This window comes from Balaenoptera physalus, assembly GCF_965194825.1.
Source record: "Balaenoptera physalus genome assembly, chromosome: 8".
In the NCBI taxonomy this organism is placed as follows: domain Eukaryota; kingdom Metazoa; phylum Chordata; class Mammalia; order Artiodactyla; family Balaenopteridae; genus Balaenoptera; species Balaenoptera physalus.
In genome coordinates, this window is record NC_138887.1 from 9,153,996 (window position 1) to 9,173,556 (window position 19,561).

Consider the following 19,561-nt stretch of genomic DNA (forward strand, 5'->3'; position numbering starts at 1 on the left):
GATCTAGTTCCCAGACCAGGGATCGAACCTGGGCCCCCTGCATGGGGGGCACAGAGTCTTACCCACTGGACCACCAGGGAAGTCCCCCAAATTATTTTTAACCAATACTTTTCAATTCATCACCTTCAATCCTGACTGCCAGGAGAGACTTCTGCTGTATAAACGGGTGGACAGTCACCCCTCTTCAGACAACTTAACATCTGATTGAAAGGTTGACCAACATGAACAAGAAGGTAAATGAAAGGAATTGCCTGGCAGTCCAGTGGGTAGGACTCCGTGCTTCTACTGCAGGGGGCACGCGTTCGATCTGAATCCTGCAAGCCACGCAGCGCTGCCAAAAGAAAAAAAAAGTATGTCTTATTTTACCCATATAATCAGGAATGATTTCTAGCTTTTGTTTTAGGAAAAGTCTAAATTTTTGAGCAATATCTTTATTTTTTTATTGTATTTTGTTATTCCCTACTAAATTTTATATTTTATTTTTTAAATTTTTATTGAAATATTGTTGATTTACAATTTTGTGTCAGTTTCAGGTTTACAGCAAAGAGATTGTCATATATACATATATATATATATATTCTTTTTTAGATTCTTTTCCATTATAGGTTATTACAAGATATTGAAAACAGTGAGTCCTTGTTGGTTATCTACTCCATATATAGTAGTGTGTATATTACAATCCCAAACTCCTAATTTATCCCTCTCCCACCCTTTCCCCTTTGGTAACCAGAAGTTTGTTTTCTATGTCTGTGAGTCTATTTCTGTTTTGTAAATAAGTTCATTTGTATCATTTTTTACATTCTACATGTAAGTGATATCATGTGATATCTGTCTTTCTCTGACTTACTTCACTCACTATGATAATCTATAGGTCAATCCATGTTGCTGCAAGTGGCATTATTTCATTCTTTTTTATGGCTGAGTAGTATTCCACTGTGTATATATACAACATCTTCTTTATATATTAATCTGTCGATGGACACTTAGATAATATCTTTTTTCTTTTAAAGTAAATTGTTTTATTTTATTTTATTTATTCATTTTTTTGCCACACCATGCAGCATGCGGGATCTTAGTTCCCTGACCAAGGATCGAACCCACACACCCTGCATTGGGAGGGTGGAGTCTTAACCACTGGACCGCCAGGGAAGTCCCAATAATATCTTTCTTATATTAAGCATTTTGAAGTGAGCCAAATACAGTCATCCCTCAGAATCCATGGGGGATTTGTTCCAGGACCCCTTGGATACCCAAATCCGCAGGGTGCTCAAGTCCTTTATACAAAATGGTGTAGCATTTGCACACAACATTGGAACATACTCCCAGATACTTTAACTCATCTCTAGATTACTTATGATACATAATACAATGTAAATGCTATGTATATAGTTGCAGAAACAATGTAAATGCTGTGTGAATAGTTGCCAGTGCATGGCAAATTCAAGTTTTGCTTTCTGGAAATTTCTGGAATTTTTTTTCCCCAGTATTTTTGATCCATGGTTGGCTGAATCTGTGGAGGCAGAACCTGTGGATATGGAGGACCAACTGTACTATTGATTCATTTTAGAATGTATATTTTTGAAATTTTAAATATTTAATACAGGTAAAAGGGATATGTGGTGACAAAGTCCTCTCTGCCCACAGGCCTTCACCCGTCTACCCAGAGACACCCACTGGGAAATATTTCTCTGTATCCTCCCAAGGGTATGTACAAGTATAAAGATACACTTCATTCTGCTTTTTACAAAAACTGTAGCATATGTTATATTGTGTTCTACTGCTCTTTGTTTTCTTCACATAAAAGTCTAGCTGAGGCTGTTTTGGAGATGCACTACCTTGTTCTTTTAAATTTATTTATTTATTTATTTATTTATTTATTTATTTATTTATTTATTTATGGCTGCATTGGGTCTTCGTTGCTGCGCGCAGGCTTTCTCTAGCTGTGGCGGGTAGGGGCCACTCTTCGTTGCAGTGCGTGAGCTTCTCATTGCCGTGGTTTCTCTTGTTGCAGAGCACAGGCTCTAGGCTCATGGGCTTCAGTAGTTGTGGCACGCAGGCTCAGTAGTTGTGGAGGGGGGGGCCAGGTTCGATCCCTGGTCTGGGAACTAGATCCCGCATGCATGCCGCAACTGAGTTTGCATGCTGCAACTAAGAAGTCCCCATGCTTCAACTAAGATCCCGAGTGCTGCAACTAAGACCCAGCACAGCCAAAATAAATAAATAAATAAATATTTACAAAATAATTCTGACACATATATATCTTAAGCATATTATTTTTCCTTAGAAAAGATTCTCCGATTTGTCTGTTGTTTTCTTGTAAGGCCATGTCTCCTTCATGTCTGAGTTGTCTTTCATATAATGCAGAATACTAACTACCTTCTGCCAGATGTTTTATAGCTGCCTCAGCAACTCATTTCTTAATTTCTTCCCACTGCGCCACCAGGGAAGTCCCTACTTTGTTCTTTTAACAGCTGCATCCTATCTCATTACGTCAGTGATTTTTAGCCAGGAGGCACTTTGGAAATTTGTGGGCCTCTGACAGTGTGGATGGGGCCAATGCTGGACATATTATAATGCCTGAGACTGCCCCACAGACTTCCAAACGTCTGGCCAGATGTTAGTGTATGTGAAAAACTCATTTATAATTATGTAAATCTAAACTCCATTTTACATATTAACATGAAGGGTTTGGTTTTGGGTTGCTGAAAAATTTGAATATCCCTGGCACTTCCGAGGCCTCCAACTGCTGTGTAATGGAAGGGAAGCCTGAACTTCAGAAGGGCTTAAAGGCTACTGGAATCATGTCAAAGAGCCACAGAGGTCAACTTAGAAGGGCTTGTACTAGCCAAATTTGGGATGATTTGAGTATCAAAAACAATGAGTGCAGGAACTTCCCTGGTGGTCCAGTGGTTAAGACTCCGAGCTCCCAATGCAGGGGGCCAGTGTTCGATCCCTGGTCAGGGAGCTAGATCCCACATGCCACAACTAAGACCTGTCACAGCCAAATAAATAAATATAAAAAATAATGAGTGCAATTGTTTGTAATGCGTTTAATGAAAATCCATGAGTCCATAGTGGTAGGAGGAGGGAGAGAGAGATTAGAAGATTACTCAATTTTTCCCAACTACACAATAATTGACTCAGGGGAATTCCCTGGTGGTCCAGTGGTTAGGACTCCTCACTCAGGGGTTCAGTCCTTGATCAGGGAACTTGGATCCTGTAAGCCACGTGGCGTGGCCAAAATAATTTTTTTAAAAAATTGATTCAGGTGAAGATCATTAATTGATGCTAAAAGAAAACAATCAAGTGAAAGGTCTGGGAGCAGGGTCTTCACACAGAGGCAAAGTATCATCCCACAGGTTACCTACTCAGCAGAAAGAATACAAAGTACCTTTCCAGTGGAGCAGTCTGACCTGTTGAGTCAGTCTGAGATCATATGCTACCTGACAAGAGGCAGGATTAAGTGCATATAGCATCACCTACAACGCCTTCCTGCATAAAATGTTGAACGTGTGTCCTTTCAAGCTTCTCTGCCTAATTTCCAGTTTACAGAAAATACAAGAGCCAGAGGAACAAGCAAGTAACACAAAATGGAGACATTAGGCAGCTCCAAAATCAGGGACATTCGACGAAGTCAATGTCCTGGACTGTTTAAGTTGATGTCAAAAAAAAACAAAAAACAGCAGAGGCCAAGACCACACAGTGTAGGACTCAATTTATATGAAATGTCCAGAAAAGGTAAATCTAGAGTCAGAAAGCCGACTTGTAGTTGCCAGGGACCGGGAGTGAAAGCAGGAGGGACTGCAAATGGGCACAAGGTCTTCCTCGTGTGGTGGATCAATGGTGATGGTTGCACAACTCAGTAAATTCACTAAAATTATTGTACTCTTAAAATGGGTGAATTTTATGGTATATAAATTATCTCAATAGGCTTTTTAATATTAATAAATAGAAATTACAATATGTTAAAAAGTGGAAGGACTGTTCTAGATTGAAAGAGACAAAAGAGACCTAACAATCAAATACAGTGTGTGAGCCTAGGTTGGATCTCTGGGGGCCGGGGAGAGCGTTATGAAAGACATTCTGATTGTATGTAAATTATACTTTTATAAAGCTGATTTTAAAAACACCTCTAGGGACTTCCCTGGTGGTGCAGTGGTTAAGAATCTGCCTGCCAATGCAGGGGCCCACGGGTTTGAGCCCTGGGCCGCTAAGACCCCACATGCCGCAGAGCAACTAAGCCCGTGTGCCACAACTGCTGAGCCTGCACTCTAGAGCCCGCGAGCCACAACTACTGAGCCCACATGCCACAACTACTGAAGCCCACGCACCTAGAGCCCATGCTCCGCAACGAGAAGCCACCACAATGAGAAGCCTGTGCACACCGCCAAGACCCAACGCAGCCAAAATTAAAATTAAAAAAACCACCACCTCCAGAACCAGTGGGGGAAATCTGAATAAGGACCATACACTGCAGGTTTTATGGATTTTGCTTATTTTCTGAGGTGTGCTAAAGGCACTGGGTGAGCCCTACCTTATTGGATGCATGGCTGGCCCACTTCTCTGGAAGCAGCACTCGTGCTTAGGGAAGCTGAGGCCACACTGTAATCCTGATTCTGCTCACCTTGCCTTGCTGGAGGCCTTCCTCATGTAGCAGCCACTTACCCTTTGCACAACTAGGTTTAAACTTGCTTTTCCAAAACTAAACAGTATGTTTTTAGGGACACACATAGGTGATAAACACAAAAGCAAAATCAGGGTGGCCTCAAAAAAAATTGTGGGCCTCTGGTGAGGGATAAAGTATGCAACTGGGGAGGACTCCCAAGGGGAGTTCTTGATCTTAAAGGAAACCATGTTCATGAACATAAAGGCCTCATCTGGACCAGATTATGGCTCAGACTGCCAGGTCTGCACTATGGAATGAGTGCAAGACCTCAAATGACCATGAGGGCCTCTACAACTAGCCAGGGAGAAGTTCCCTAATCTATAGACAGTTACCTAGTCACCAGTTGGTCTGGGGCAAGGCAGAGCCAGATGCCTTCTGCAGGTAGACTGCGCCACACCAGGTCTGCCTGCCTTTCTCTAGCAGACTGAACTTCACAATTGAGCTGTCATAAACCCTGTACTCTGCATTTACATTCTCAAACAGCTACAGATATCCCAAGAACATGGTCCAAAGACCCTTCCCCACAGAGGCTAAAGCTTGACGTTATTTCCCTCAAGGAGGGCCACCACAGAATATGCCCAAATTAAGCTTTGTTAAAAATAGCTATGATTTTCAGTTTGTTAATTTTGATGGATAACCCTAAATATGCCAAGTGAGAATTTTCCAATGTCACCCTTAGAGTACTGCTCCAACCTGGTCACAATTTTGAAGTTCCATTTTCTCCCTGCCCAAGCCTACATCTTCAGTATTCCACTCACAGCTTGCCCTTGGGATACTCAATCAGCAACACTTAATTCTTGGATCAGGGAAGCAAAAACAAGATACTCTTTTAAACAAACACAGCAACTGTTGTCTTAGAAGTAATGTGCTGCTGCTTAAAATGAAACCTACATCAATACCCTAATCCAAACAAGGACAGACAACGGTTGTTTAGTTTTTATTTCATAACCATAAACTTAACTTTGCAGTTCAGCTAAACTTGGAGGGGAATAAGGAAAATACGGAACCCAAAGAGGTGCAATGGGAGCACAAAGATTATAGTGTATTTCGAGCAGATGGGGTGAAGGGGTGCTCTCCTGAGCTGCAGAAGGAATGGTCTGGTGGTTAAGATAAAACACAAGTCAAATTCATTATTAGATTTGTCCACAGTCAGCAATGGTGATCTTCTTGCTGGTCTTGCCATTCCTGGACCCAAAGCGCTCCATGGCTTCCACAATATTCATGCCCTCTTTCACCTTGCCAAAGACCACATGCTTGCCATCCAACCTGGAAACAGAAGAATAAACATTACTAACTGCGACCTGCAGGTAGTAATGAAATGAGAGAGAAATAAGCAGCCTGCATTGTGCATTGAGGTAAGAATAGTGTCCCACAAATCAATATAGCATACCCAAGCAAGAGAAGACCAGAAGAGTGGTTTATCCAGCTTTTAGTACTAGCTAATGTCAACTAGTTAAATACTAGAAACATTTTATCCTTTTACCTAAAAAAAAAAAGTGGTAACACCAGATTACTTTAAGCCACTCTAAAAAAGGTGGTCTCCAAGAGTCTCTAATCACTGTTAAGAATCCTAATTTTAGAATGGACCCCTAAAAATGAGCAAACAAATCACATGCTAATTAGATGAAAGCACCACTCTTAAATTCAACTACTCAACAAAGTGCCCTGGTTTTGCTATTACAGTATCTCACTTTCTATAGCGCACTATCTAAATTTGTGACTATTCATGCCCTTCTACTACTTTAGAGCAGGAAACAGCAGGGAAAGGTTGCCCTTGCTATATGTTCTGCTCTTACCACTCAGTCTTGGCAGTGCAGATGAAAAACTGGGAACCGTTTGTGTTGGGGCCAGCATTTGCCATGGACAAGATGCCAGGACCTGTGTGCTTCAGGAGGAAATTCTCATCATCAAATTTCTCCCCATAGATGGACTTGCCACCAGTGCCATTATGGCGTGTGAAGTCACCACCCTGTAAACATAAAAGAGGAACCTGTCACTTTTCGCAACACAATTGGAAAACATGCCAAGTGTGCAAGGTTCAAACTTTAAAACTCAAGTTTAAACTAATTAGAAGGTTCAAGTGGAACCAAAATGGTAGAATTAACATTTTAGTTCATATATGCACTTAAAAAAAAAAAAAAGAACATTTGTTTATTACAGACCACAGCAATTTAGATGGCATGGTATTAGTGCAAAATTGTCAAATAGACAAATATAACAGAAAATAAAGTATAAAAGTAGACTGGCACCAATGCAGACAGACCATATGTGCACATTCTGAAGTGTTCTGGCTCAATCCCAAATTAAGAGAACCCAAATCAGTATCAGTAAATTTCATACCTGGCACATAAATCCCGGAATTATTCTGTGAAAGCAGGAACCTTTATAACCAAAGCCTTTCTCCCCAGTGCTCAGAGCACGGAAGTTTTCTGTTAAAATAAAGTGTATATGTATATAGACACAACAGTTAAAATCAGAATACCTTTGTTAAACATTCAAAAAATAAATAAAACTAACCTGCTGTCTTTGGAACTTTGTCTGCAAACAGCTGTTAAGAGAAAATGACAGTTAATGAAAAACATCTGCTTACATATTTTGTTGCTTAGTACCCTTGCCTTTAGGGGCTTCTGAATCATAAATTCATTTTCTCACTAGAAGAGAATGCTTCTCCAGTAATTACTCTGAATCCCAAATAAGAACTGCTCCTGACAGCCTTAAGGTCCTGCGGGGTTGGGTTAGCAACATGACACCCAAAGACATGCCAAAAATCCAGAACCAGGAATGACTCAAATAGTGTGAGGCTTCTAAAAAGTGACTTAAAACTTTTATGTGTATCACACCTACTTCTAAACAGATACATAGTCTCTCAAAGGTACATCACCTCCCCCAACTTCAGCTTGAACCTAAAGACAAGAACTTTCAAGAATAGTAAGTACTCCTGCACGATCAGGGAGTAAATAGCTGTAATTTTAGTCACTGGTAATGAAAATGCTACTACCTCCAATCTGTTAACATAGCTTTATGGATTGGATGAGCAGTCACTTCTTGGTTTCCAGGTCCCTTACCTAGTAGTGGGGTAAAAAATAAAGATTGGTTTCTAGAACAACTGCTTCGAACCTTTCCTGCATATATCAAACATTTTGGCTAAAAAAGCTTAAATACCGTAGAAAACGCAAGCCCTTGCATAAAGACAGTTTAAAGTACTTTATGAACTATTCCACAGACCTGTGACTTAAATCATCTACTGAAATCCCTGGATGTTTCTTAGAAGACTTGTTATTTAGCTTCTAAGTACTGTATACAAAACACACGGTCTCTTGTAAGTATTAACGTGTCTCCAACCCTTGTACTCACTCGTTTCCCTTTTAGACTCTTACTAAAGTTAAAGCTGCAGTGGCAGTTCCACCTCCATTCTCACCAAGGGATCTGTCAGAGCGCCTGTCTCATTTCCATTAAGCCCTGTGGCTAACCTGAGACACACAAGCTACAAAGGGTTAGGCTCAGGCCAAGTTTCCACGTGGCCCCTGGCCAATCATCAGCTGACTTCAGATAAACGTGGAGTATACACCTACTGGATGTAATATTTCTCCAAAGAGTTTTTACGTCAGGGCAAGTTTCCACGTGGGCCCTGATCAATTCTTAGCTCTGACTACAGTGAGAGTGGGCTACAGACTGATCTGCGTGGGGGGCTATCTAAGCTTGGACTAAGATCCTACAACCCGATCACCGGCGGCTCTTTGAGAAGCGGTAAAAGAGGATAAAACCACTTAGGGCTACACCCCAAGGCCTACCATGTTGGGTTAACTGGAACGGAATCGCATTTACCGTTTGAAGAGCCCGCCGCGTTACTTAGCTACCCTGCTGTGATTACAAACTGATTAAGAAGTACCCATAACACGCCTGAACTAATTAGGAAACCACGGGACAAAGCCTGCCGCGCTGCCGGTCTCGACTAACCCGTTCTGCGCGGGGACGACCGGGAGGGGCCCGGGCGCCTCCCACCCGCCGTCACCGCAGCGGAAGGCGGGCCTCCGCGCCAGCGGAGGGAAGGCGGCCGGCACATTTCCGCTCGGGGTGGGGGCGGGGAGGGGCCTCTTTCTACATCAACCTCGCGATTTTAAAACACCCGGGGAAGCCCTCGAGCCCACCGACCCCGCACCCTGATAACCCACCCCTGAACTAGCAAGCGTCCTCCGAGACAAGGGATGGGCTACTATCCCCACCGGCCCTGGCGCGCCCGGCGCGGGAAAAGGCACCCTTCAGGTGCGGCCGCCGCGTCGGCTCGAAGGAAGCGGCTTCCGAGTCCTCGAGGGCGGCCCCGGGAAGGTCGCGGCTGCCCGGGGCCGGCGCCCGCCTTCCGTTTGGGGCGTTGCCGACCCTCAGGGCCCAGCGGTCCCACGCGGCAGCCAACGGCTCGCGGCCCGAGCACGTGCGCGGCCGGAAGGGCGCGGCCGCGCCTCCCCCGCCCGCCCCGCCTTTGTCTGCCCGCCGCCCCCGGCCTCCCAAAATGGCCCCTCGTCAGGAAATGGCGCCGCGCCGCCCGTGTTCCTCAGGCGGGGTGCCCGCACCCAGCCCCTCGGCCTCACCCCCCGCCGCCCGGTCAGGCCCACCCGGCGCGCCGCCGCCCGCCCCAACCTCGAAGGAGACGCGGCCCAAGGGCTCGCCGTCGACGGCGATGTCAAAGAACACGGTAGGGTTGACCATGGTTGGGCTGCGCGGGAGGTTCCGGGGTAGCGGCGTCTGCAAAGCAGCACGAGCCCCACCGCCCGCCTCTCTTATAGCCGGTTCAGGCCCCGCCCATGGCCGGTCGCGCGCCTCATCTCTGGCCAATCGCGACCGTGGGTCAGTCGAAGTGACGGTGTGGCTGGGCCTATGGGTGGAGATGGCGCCGGAGAGGAGGGACGGGAGACGCGCGTGCGCGCTGGAAGATGCAGGCAGGTTCCCGCCCGCCGGCTTGGTCTCCGCGTTGCGGCGTGGGGTCGCGCGCCCGCGACTGGTTTGGGGACGGGGCTTGGAGACCGCCCTGGTGGGCCGGTTGGGTCGGTGGGAGCCCGAGAGACACGCACCTGCCTGGGCCCGGGGCCAGGACGTCTTCCCATCGCGCAGAGGGGGCAACTGAGGCAAACGCAGTCCTCAAGGTCGCGCCGCCCGCCAAGGTCGCTCGGGGTCCAGGGCCTGTGCTGCTCTGGGAGGCCAGGTGGCTTTGGGCATCACCATTTTCCCACTGCAGATGAGGATGAGGCGCAGCCGCCGCCCTCTCTCCCTTCCCCCTTTCTCCCCTAGTCTGAAAGGTTATGAAATGCTTCCAAAATACCCTACTTTCCGAAAATATCTTGTACACTCTGCTTGAATTTTCTCCAGGAGGAAGACATTAAAACAAGAGCCTGTCACTTCCCTGGTAGCGCAGTGGTTAAGAATCGCCTGCCAATGTGGCGACATGGGTTCGAGCCCTGGTCCGGGACGATCCCACGTGCTGTGGAGCACCTAAGCCCTTGCACCACAACTACTGAGCCTGTGCTCTAGAGCCCGCAAGCCACAGCTATTGAGCCCACATGCCACAATTACTGAAGCCCAGGCGCGTAGAGCCCGTGCTGCGCAGCAAGAGAAGCCACCACAATGAGAAGCCCGCCCGCTGCAACAAAGACCCAACACAGCCAAAAATAAGTAAATAAATTTATTTTTTAAAAAAAGAAAAAAGTGAATTCCCTTAGGCAAAGATATTAATAATACTTTTATTACTAGTACTAAATGCACTTATATGGCCCTGGTCTTCGGAAAATCTTGAAAAGAAAATTTATATATCCTCTGACATTCAGAATGTTATTTAGTATCTCCAAAACCAGGATAGGGTTGTGAGAAGCAAATGAGAGTCCTTATGAAAGATGAAATCCAGTATCTGGCATCATGCCATCGCTATTAATAATGGCATTGTGAGCCTACATGTGCTCAGAATTTATAGAGAGTGTGGTTTTGTTCTCACAGCCACCCCAGAATCCCCATTTACAGATGCGGAAAGTGAGCATCCTTCATGTTAAATAGCTTGCTCAGAGTAACCAGCTTAGGAGTATTAGCAAAGCCAGAACTGGCAACTGCTTTTTTGCCCATTCCTCAGCACCAGTGCTTTGTGACCTTGAGGAAGCTGCTTGTCCTAATCTGACACTGAAAAAATGACCCGAGGCCCTCAGGCATAAACTCCCTCAACTTCTCTCTCCTCCACCCTGAACCTTAAAGCAGTTAGGAACCCCTCCTAAGAAATAAATGAATAATAAGATCGTCACTTATGACTTTCCTCGCATTACTATTCAAAGCCCTCCCTTCTCTTCACCATCAACATAGTCCTCTCACTTCTACCAAGAACTCAGAGGGGCACCCTCCACCTGCGAGGGCTAGAGGCAGTGAGGGGAAGCCAGGCTGTGTCCTGTGCAGGCCCCAAAGACGGGGGTCTCTGTGGCGGGCGCGCAGGCGTGGCCAAAAGGATCCTGTCTGCAGCCAGGCCATCCGGGGCATTACTGACCTGAGTTAGGTGGTAAAATGTGCAGTAGTTTTTTGTTTTGTTTTGTTTTCTCTCTCTCTGTCTCTTTGACTTATGTATGCATTTCTTTTTCTTGCTGCACTGTGCAGCGTGCGGGGATCTTAGTTCCCCAAACAGGGCTCGAACCCTCGCCCTAGGCAGTGAAAGCACGGAGCCCTTAACCACTGGACCGCCAGGGAATTCCCTGCATTTTCTTTTTTAACAGCTCTTAACAAGTGAATTTCATGGTATGGAAGTTTTATTGAGATGTAGTTTACATACCATGAAATTCACTTGTTTTAAGCCTACAATTCAGTGACTTTTTAGCAAATTCAGAGCAGTGCAGATATCACCACAATCTAATTTTAGAACATTTCCCTCACCCAGAAGGAACCTTGTGCCCATTTTTAGTAACTCCCTGTTTCCACCCAATAACTGCTTTTAAAATTGTGTAGTTAAAAATTGATTTAGACTTGTGGTTTCAACTGGAAATATTAAAGTTTATATATTACATTTTTTTTTCTTTTATTTTTGGCTGCACTGGGTCTTCGTTGCTGCACGCGGGTTTTCTCTAGTTGTGGCGAGCGGGGGCTACTCTTTGTTGTGGTGCATGGGCTTCTCATTGTGGTGGCTTCTCTTGTTGCGGAGCATGGGCTGTAGGTGCATGGGCTTCACTAGTTGTGGCACAAGGGCTCAGTAGTTGTGGCTCACGGGCTTAGTTGCTCTGCGGCATGTGGGATCTTCTCAGACCAGGGATCCAACCCGTGTCCCCTGCATTGGCAGGCGGATTCTTAACCACTGGGCCACCAGGGAAGTCCCTACATGTTGCATTTTAACATTTAAGAGAACTTTAGGTTCAACCTATTTAAAAGTTTATCAGAATTGTTTAATGCTCAGGGAGGTTTTTTCATTGTTCATTTGGACAATGAAGTGCTTTAAAAGGAAACCAAATGTATTCCATCTATAAATGCAGTTTAAATGTTTGAAGATATATTAAAAGAGTTCAAATCTGCCATACCTATAAAGAGACAAATATGATGTGTAAGCTGAAGAACTATGTTTTGAATTGTAGTTTAATAAATTAAATATCAGCTGTTAAAATATAACAATATAACTCCTGAGTAGTCTTGCTACATAAGAAAAGATGCAGGGCTCCAATTCTCACATCAGGGAACCCAGGGGACTTTACTCCTCACCCCACCACCCCGTCCTCAGCTCCAGCCCCATCACTTCACAGCTTCACAGGTGCCACCCCCTCCCTTCCCCTCCCGCATCCCCCAAGTTCATGTTCAAGATCGTCTGGCTGCCGCAGAGACTAAGGAAGGGGGAGAAAAGGAAAAGGGCAGAAGGCTCGGGAGTGGTGCCATCACAGTCTTGTTTGCAAAGCTTTCCCAGGAGCCCCACCCAGCGGCTTTCACCCTTGGCAGCAGGAATCCAGGATGATGAATATTTTGATCTGGGCACATTGCCACCTGAGCCACCCAGCTTCTGATAGTAAGGAGGAAGGCAAGATGGCTGCTTTGGAGAGACAGCAGGCAACATCCGAGGCAACAACTTTTGCTGACCCAGCAGAAAAGGGATGGACTGGGAGGGACCGGGAGTTCTCAGTCCTTAGGAAACCTGCACATCAGGGCACAGGGAGAAACCCACCTCAGCCTGGCCTGGGGGAGGACCACCCCCGCAAATGTTGGGTTTGATGGCAGGGCGGGCGGGACCGGGGTGGGGCTGCATCTGCTTAGTGAAGCCCAGATCATTCCCCGTCTCCCTGGATCACCCCAGATCACCGGAGGCTGGGAAAGATGGTGTCTGGTGTGCTCACGTAAGGCGGGGAATTTCCCTAACACGGAAAGGGGCACAGTAACCAAAAAGGGGGGAAATGAGGCCTAAGTAAGTCAATTCAAGATTCCAGAAAATATCGGGTGCCACTATTATGATCATTATTTAATTCTCACAGCAATCCTTTGAAGTAGATACTATTATTTTGGTGTTTTTTTTTTTTTTGGCGGCGCTGCATGGCATGCAGGAATCCTGACCAGGGATGGAACCTGTGCCCCCTGCAGTGGAAGCATGGAGTCCTAACCACTGGACCACCAGGGAATTCCCTATTTTTCCTATTTTTCACAAGAGGAGACAGAAGCTCAGAGAAGTTGAGTAACTTCCTCAAGGTCACACAGCTGCTAAGAGGTAGAGCCAGATGTCCATTCTACCTGGTTTTGGGCCCTGTGCTCCTCACCACCATGCCACATCCTGAAATTTTAAAAAATTATGGTAAAGTATACATAACATAAAGTTTACCATTTTCGCTATTAAGTGTACCATTCACAGGCATTGAGTACATTCCTATTATCGTGCAACATCCCCACCATCCATTCCAGAACTTTTTCATCTTCCCAACTGAAACTCTGTCCCCACTGAACACTGACTCCCCATCCCCTCCCCCAGCTCCTGACCCCCACCATTCTTCTGCTTTCTGTCTCTATGAATTTGCTTGTTCTCGGAACTCCATGTGAGTGGAATCATACAATATTTGTCCTTTTGTGACTGGCTTATTTCACTGAGCATAATGTCCTCAAGGTCCATCCATGTTGTAGCATGTGTCAGAATTTCCTTTCTTTTTGTAGCTGAATAATATTGCATTGTTTATCCCTCCTTCCATCAATGGACACTTGGGTTGCCTCCATCTTTTGGCTATCGTGACAAATGCTGCTATGAACGTGGGTGAGTCCTTTCTTTCAATCTTTTTGTGTGTATACTGTGAAGTGGAATTGCTGAATCAGACAATAATACTGTTAATTTTTTAAGGAACTGCCATACTGTTTTTTAAATTAATTAATTAATTTATTTATTTATTTTTGACTGCGTTGGGTCTTTGTTGCTGCGCGTGGGCTTTCTCTAGTTGCGGTAAGTGGGGGGCTACTCTTCGTTGCGGTGCACGGGCTTCTCATTGCGGTGGCTTCTCTTGTTGCGGAGCACGGGCTCTAGGCACACGGGCTTCAGTAGTTGTGGCTCGCGGACTCAGTAGTTGTGGCTCGTGGGCTCTAGAGCGCAGGCTCAGTAGTTGTGGCACACGGGCTTAGTTGCTCCGCGACATGTGGGATCTTCCCGGACCAGGGCTCAAACCCGTGTCCCCTGCATTGGCAGGCGGATTCTTAACCACTGAGCCACCAGGGAAGCCTGCCATACTGTATTTCACAGCGGCTGCACCATTTTACATTCATACCAGCCATGCACAATGGTTCCAGTTTCTCCACATCCTCACCAACCCATGTTATATTTTCTGTTTGTTTGTTTTTATAATAGCCATCCTAATGGGTGTGAGGCAGTACTTCATTGTGGTTTTGACTTGCATTTCCCTAATGATTACTGATGCTAAGCATCTTTTCTTGTGTTTTTGGCCATTTCTGTATCTTCTTTGAACAGAGAAACATCTATTCAAGTCTTACCTATTTTTCAGTTGGGTTGTTTGGCTTTTTGTTGTTGAGTTTTAGGAATACTTTACATATTCTGGATATTAATCCCTTACCATATATATGATTTGCAAATATGTTCTCCCATTCTGTGGGTTGCCTTTTCATTCTGTTGATAGCGTCATGATTTTTTTTTTTTGAGTGCCCAGGTTGCATCCATTGGCTGGATCTCAACTTTGGCTGCATGATAACTCACACTCAGTTTTGACGTGTGTGTGGGTCCGACCACCAAGGGAAGGTCAACATTACTCACAAAGCTCAGTTCTCCAAATTCCTGGGGTGATTTCAGCAAAGTTCCTGTGGTGACCATCCTGGCCTCCTCCTCTAATGCTGAAGGTGGAACTACAGTAGGTGAAGACAGAACCAGGAGGGGAAACTGAGGCAGGGACCATTCAGTCCTCTGTCTAAGAGCAGCTACGTCATGTATAGAGCCCATAGCAAAATGAAATGTGGGGCCCCTTATTCAAAAATTGTCAAGGATTCCAAGACAGAGACGGCAGAGCATTAAACCAAGCACAGGGCCCTTCTGAGCAGGGAGCCCTGTGTGGCTGCATGGGTCACATGCCCCTGATGCTGGCCCTGCCACTGCCTTTGGTGGAAAACCGTCAATCCCTGGGAGCCCTGGACACAGGGGACTTTACACACACCCCCTGGCTCTTTTCCAAGAGTCATCACCAAGTGCTCATGAGGAAGACGGGGGGCTGGTCCAGGAGATGGAGAAGACTCCCTGAGGCTCTGAGGGAGGAGCAGGGGTCCTGAGGGACCCTCCAAGGACAGGGGCTCTGCAGTAAGCACCTGGTAGTGACTGTGTCTGCCCTGGGGGATCATGAGTAAGACCTGGCCCTGAGGGTCAGGCACATGGCGCTACTGGAGCCTGAGGGTGGACATGCCAGGCCCTACACCGTGTACCAGTGGGGGTGTGTCAGGAGAGCTGAGACCTCCTGAAGGACAGGCACATGGGGCCTCTGAGAGCAGGGGGATCAAGAGAAACACTACAGGTGTCCCCAGGCCACACCGACTGCCAGGCAGTGGCCATCTACCACTGAGAAGGTGAAAGAGCAGAGTGAGACCACCGCCAAGTTGCAGGGGCACAGGGCCTGCTGCAACAGACCCTCACACACTCACATGCCAACCCTGCTAAAGGAAGGTCTGATCCTGCTGCCTGTGGTGAACTGAATCTAAAGCAGCAACAAAGTCCAGACTCAGCTCAGCCACAGGCCAGATGGGCTGAGCCCAGCACCAACAGCCAACACAGAAGGATGTGCCGTTTCCTGGGCATCCAACTCTTTACTTCAGCCTCTGCTATTCTTTACACACTGTGCTTGGTATTCAGTGACAAATCCTTCCTGCCTGACTGCCTTTGAACTGGGGCATTGGGTTTTTCCTGTCTTTGGACTGGAACTTACACCATTGGTTCTCCTGGGTCTCCAGCTTGCTGACTCACCCCACAGATCTTGGGGCTTGTCAGCCTCCATAATCAGGTGAGCTAATTCCTCATAATAAACAAACAAACAAATACATGTATCTCCTATTGGTTCTGTTTCTCTGGAGAACTCTGACTAAATGTAGACACCAAAAACAAAAACAAACAAACCCCAAGAGAATGTGACCCATCATCTAGGAAGGCAACAATCAATAGAACCAGAGCCAGAGATAGCCTGTGTTGTAAGACAAGAGACTTTAACCATGGTACACGTGTAACAGGATACACCGCAAAGGGTGGATGATGTCACGACAGGTGGGCTTTTCAACAGAGAGATAGAAACAATAAAGAAGAGCCAAATGGAAATGCTACAAAGGAAAAATATGAAATTAGAAGAAAATATGATGTCAGAGATGAAGTCTTCATTCATGGATTTACAGCAGATTGGACCCAGCAGAGGAGAGAACCACTGAATTTGAAGACAGGCGTTATGGACTGAATGTTAATGCTCCATCCCCACCCCCAAATGCATATGTTGAAGCCCTAACCCCAAGTGTGACTCTATTTGGAGATAGGGCCTCTAAGGAAGTAATTAAGGTTAAATGAGGTCATGAGGATAGGGCCCTGATCCAATAGAACTAGTGTCCTTGTAAGAAGAGACACCAAAGAGTTCACTCTCTGTCTCTCTCTCCATGCACACACACCAAGGAAAGGCCAGGTGAGTGAGAAGGCAGCCATCTGCAAGCCAGGAAAAGAGCTCTCACCAGAAACCACATCAGCTGGAATCTTGATCTTGGACTTCCAGACTCCAAAAAATAAATGTTTGTTGTTTAAACCACCCAACTTGTGATATTTTGTTATGGAGCTCAAGCAACTAAGACAACGGGACAATAGAAATGATTCCATCTGAAGTACAAAGGTAAAGAATGGGGAAAATAAAACAACAGACAGACCATTCAAGATCTGTGAGACTATTGAACAGTCTGACATATGTAATTGAAGTCCCAGAAGGACAAGAGGGAGAGAATGGGGAAGAGTAAAATTTAAATAGATAATGGTCAAGAATTTTCTAAAATTAATGAAAGAGGACTTCCCTGGTGGTGCAGTGGTTAAGAATCTGCCAGCCGATGGATCTAGAGACTGTCATACAGAGTGAAGTAAGTCAGAAAGAGAAAAACAAATAGCGTATATTAACACATAGATGTGGAGCCTAGAAAAATGGTACAGACGAACCGGTTTGCAGGGCAGAAATAGAGACACAGATGTAGAGAACAAACGTACGGGCACCAAGGGGGGAAAGTGGCGGAGGTGGTGGTGGTGGTGTGATGAATTGGGAGATTGGGACTGACAGATATACACAGATATGTATAAAATGGATAACTAATAAGAACCTGCTGTATAAAAAAAATAAATAAATTTTAAAAATTAAAAAAAAAAATCCACCTGCCAATGCAGGGGACACGAGTTCAAGCCCTGGTCTGGGAAGATCCCATATGCCACGGAGCAACTAAGCCTGTGTGCCACTACTACTGAATCCCACGTGCCTAGAGCCCGTGCTCCGCAATGAGAGAAGCCACCACAGTGGGAAGCCTGTGCACCGCAACGAAGAGTAGCCCCTGCTCGCCGCAACTAGAGAAAGCCCTCACACAGCAACAAAAGACCCAATGCAGCCAAAAATAAGTAAATAACATAAATAAATTTTTAAAAAATTAATGAAAGATATCAACTGAACCACTAAGCTCAGAAATCCCAAAACAGAATTTAAAATGAACACACAAAAAATTTAAAAACTGTATCTGGGCACATCATGGTCAAACTACTGGATACCAAAGATAAAAAGAGAACCTTGAAAGTAATGAGAGAATAAAACACAAAGGGGAAAGAAACTGTAAGAATGTTACTGACTTCGCATCAGAAACAATGAAGGCCAGAGACAGTGGGATGACATTTTTAAAGTGTTGAAGGAAAAAAAGCAAACAAACCAAGGAGCAGAGAATGGACTACTCAACTAATGGTATTGGGGCAGTTGACTGTCTCTAAAAATAAAGTTAAATCTCATAGGTCATATTTACTAATCATGTTGTTTAAATATATTTTGCTGTTTTTTTTCTTTTTCCATCAATTACTGAAAAACATATGTTATAGTATCTTATGACTGTGGGTTTTTTATTTCTCTTTTTAGATCTGTCAACTTTTGTTTTATATATTTTGAGGCCATGTTCTTAGGGGAATACAAATTTTTTTTTAATAAATTTATTTATTTTATTTATTTGTTTTTGGCAGCATTGTGTCTTCATTGCTGCACACGGGCTTTCTCTAGTTGCAGTGAGTGGGGGCTACTCTTCGTTGCGGTGCGCATGCTTCTTATTGAGGTGGTTTCTCTTGTTGCGGAGCACAGGCTATAGGTGCATAAGCTTCAGTAGTTGTGGCACGAGGGCTCAGTGGTTGTGGCTCACGGGCTCTAGAGCGCAGGCTCAGTAGTTGTGGTGCGTGGGCTTAGTTGCTCCACGGCATGTGGGATCCTCCCAGACCAGGGCTTGAACCCCTGTACCCTGCAATGGCAGGCAGATTCATAACCACTGTGCCACTGGGGAAGTCCCTGGGCATACAAATTTTAAATGAAGATAGAGTATTCTGCTGTCAAATCTGTCCATTGATCTGAATTTCAGCTACATATTTTTCAATTCTTAAAGTTCTATTAGGTTCCTTTTCAAACCTGCATTATCCCTTTTTACAATGTACTGCTTCCTGTAGATATTTTTCAAGCTTGATTCCCATTCTTGAAACACAATAAACATAGTTATTTCATAAAATGGCTCTGATAATTTGAAAATTTAAAGTCTTTTTCTGTTTCCTACTATTTCTGTCAGTTCTTGTGGGCCTGGTTACCTTTGAATGAAGGCTGAAATTGTATTTAAAATTTTATTGTCATCAGGTGAAGGTAACTTCCTCCAAAGAAGACTCTTGCTGGCTTCTTCCAGGTGTTGGGAGCAATATGATGTAGGGCCATTGTAACTCACCAGACACCCAGATGGGAAAGCCCCCGGGCTACGTCCCTGCAGAGCTGGTTCACTGCTGGTTTTCCCTCCTCTGGAGGTGCGGCCCTTTAGGGTACTAGCTTAATGTTCTTGGGGAGGGGGTGTCACACTCCCAACCTTGGGTGGCCCTTGAGCCTTGGCTTGTTCCCCAGGCCCCTAAAAGGCCAGCAGACATCCACCTAGTTTTGTACCTTTGATAGGAACTGGCAAATGCTCAGGGAGAAAATAACCCAGATTGACTTCTCTGGATTCTTGCCTTCTCCTCAAGTTTGGTAACTCCACACCATCTTGTTAGCTCTAAGATGTTTTAAAGAATATTTTAAAATATTTTATTCAGGTTTTTACTTGCCTTTAGCAAGAAGGTTGCTCCAAAGTCATAGTCTCCTATTGCTGGAAGTGGGCACGCTTCCCAAAGCTAGAGGTCTACCTCACCCCCCAGATATGCAGTTCTAATTT

At 45.3% G+C, this 19,561-nt stretch overlaps 1 protein-coding gene and 1 long non-coding RNA gene across 3 annotated transcripts; one reads left to right on the forward strand and one right to left on the reverse strand.

Annotated features, from left to right (window-relative positions):
- Positions 1-5,770: 5,770 nt before the first annotated feature.
- Positions 5,771-9,448, reverse strand: PPIA (peptidylprolyl isomerase A). 2 transcript variants are annotated; one of them, XM_082471620.1, is made up of 5 exons: positions 9,302-9,448; positions 7,184-7,214; positions 7,007-7,095; positions 6,463-6,635; positions 5,771-5,932 (listed from the first exon to the last, which is right to left on the reverse strand). In XM_082471620.1, the coding sequence occupies exons 1-5, from the start codon at positions 9,368-9,370 to the stop codon at positions 5,800-5,802; spliced, it is 495 nt and encodes a 164-aa protein (XP_082327746.1). In that variant the 5' UTR covers positions 9,371-9,448; the 3' UTR covers positions 5,771-5,799. The 2 variants fall into 2 exon arrangements, with proteins under 2 accessions (XP_082327746.1, XP_082327747.1); XM_082471621.1 differs by lacking the exon at positions 9,302-9,448 and adding an exon at positions 8,458-8,475.
- A 249-nt stretch (positions 9,449-9,697) lies between these two features.
- Positions 9,698-10,344, forward strand: LOC309665375. The gene is made up of 2 exons (XR_014266366.1): positions 9,698-9,822; positions 10,028-10,344. It is a non-coding gene; the product is annotated as an uncharacterized lncRNA (long non-coding RNA).
- The last annotated feature ends 9,217 nt before the right edge of the window (positions 10,345-19,561 follow it).

Coding starts and splice junctions, on each gene's coding strand:
- PPIA (XM_082471620.1), bottom strand. CDS start 9,370: ATGGTCAACCCTACCGTGTTCTTTGACATCGCCGTCGACGGCGAGCCC. Junction 7,096..7,183: donor CAAAGTTCCAAAGACAGCAG/GTTAGTTTTATT, acceptor TTATTTTAACAG/AAAACTTCCGTGCTCTGAGC. Junction 6,636..7,006: donor TTCCGGGATTTATGTGCCAG/GTATGAAATTTA, acceptor TTATGTTTACAG/GGTGGTGACTTCACACGCCA.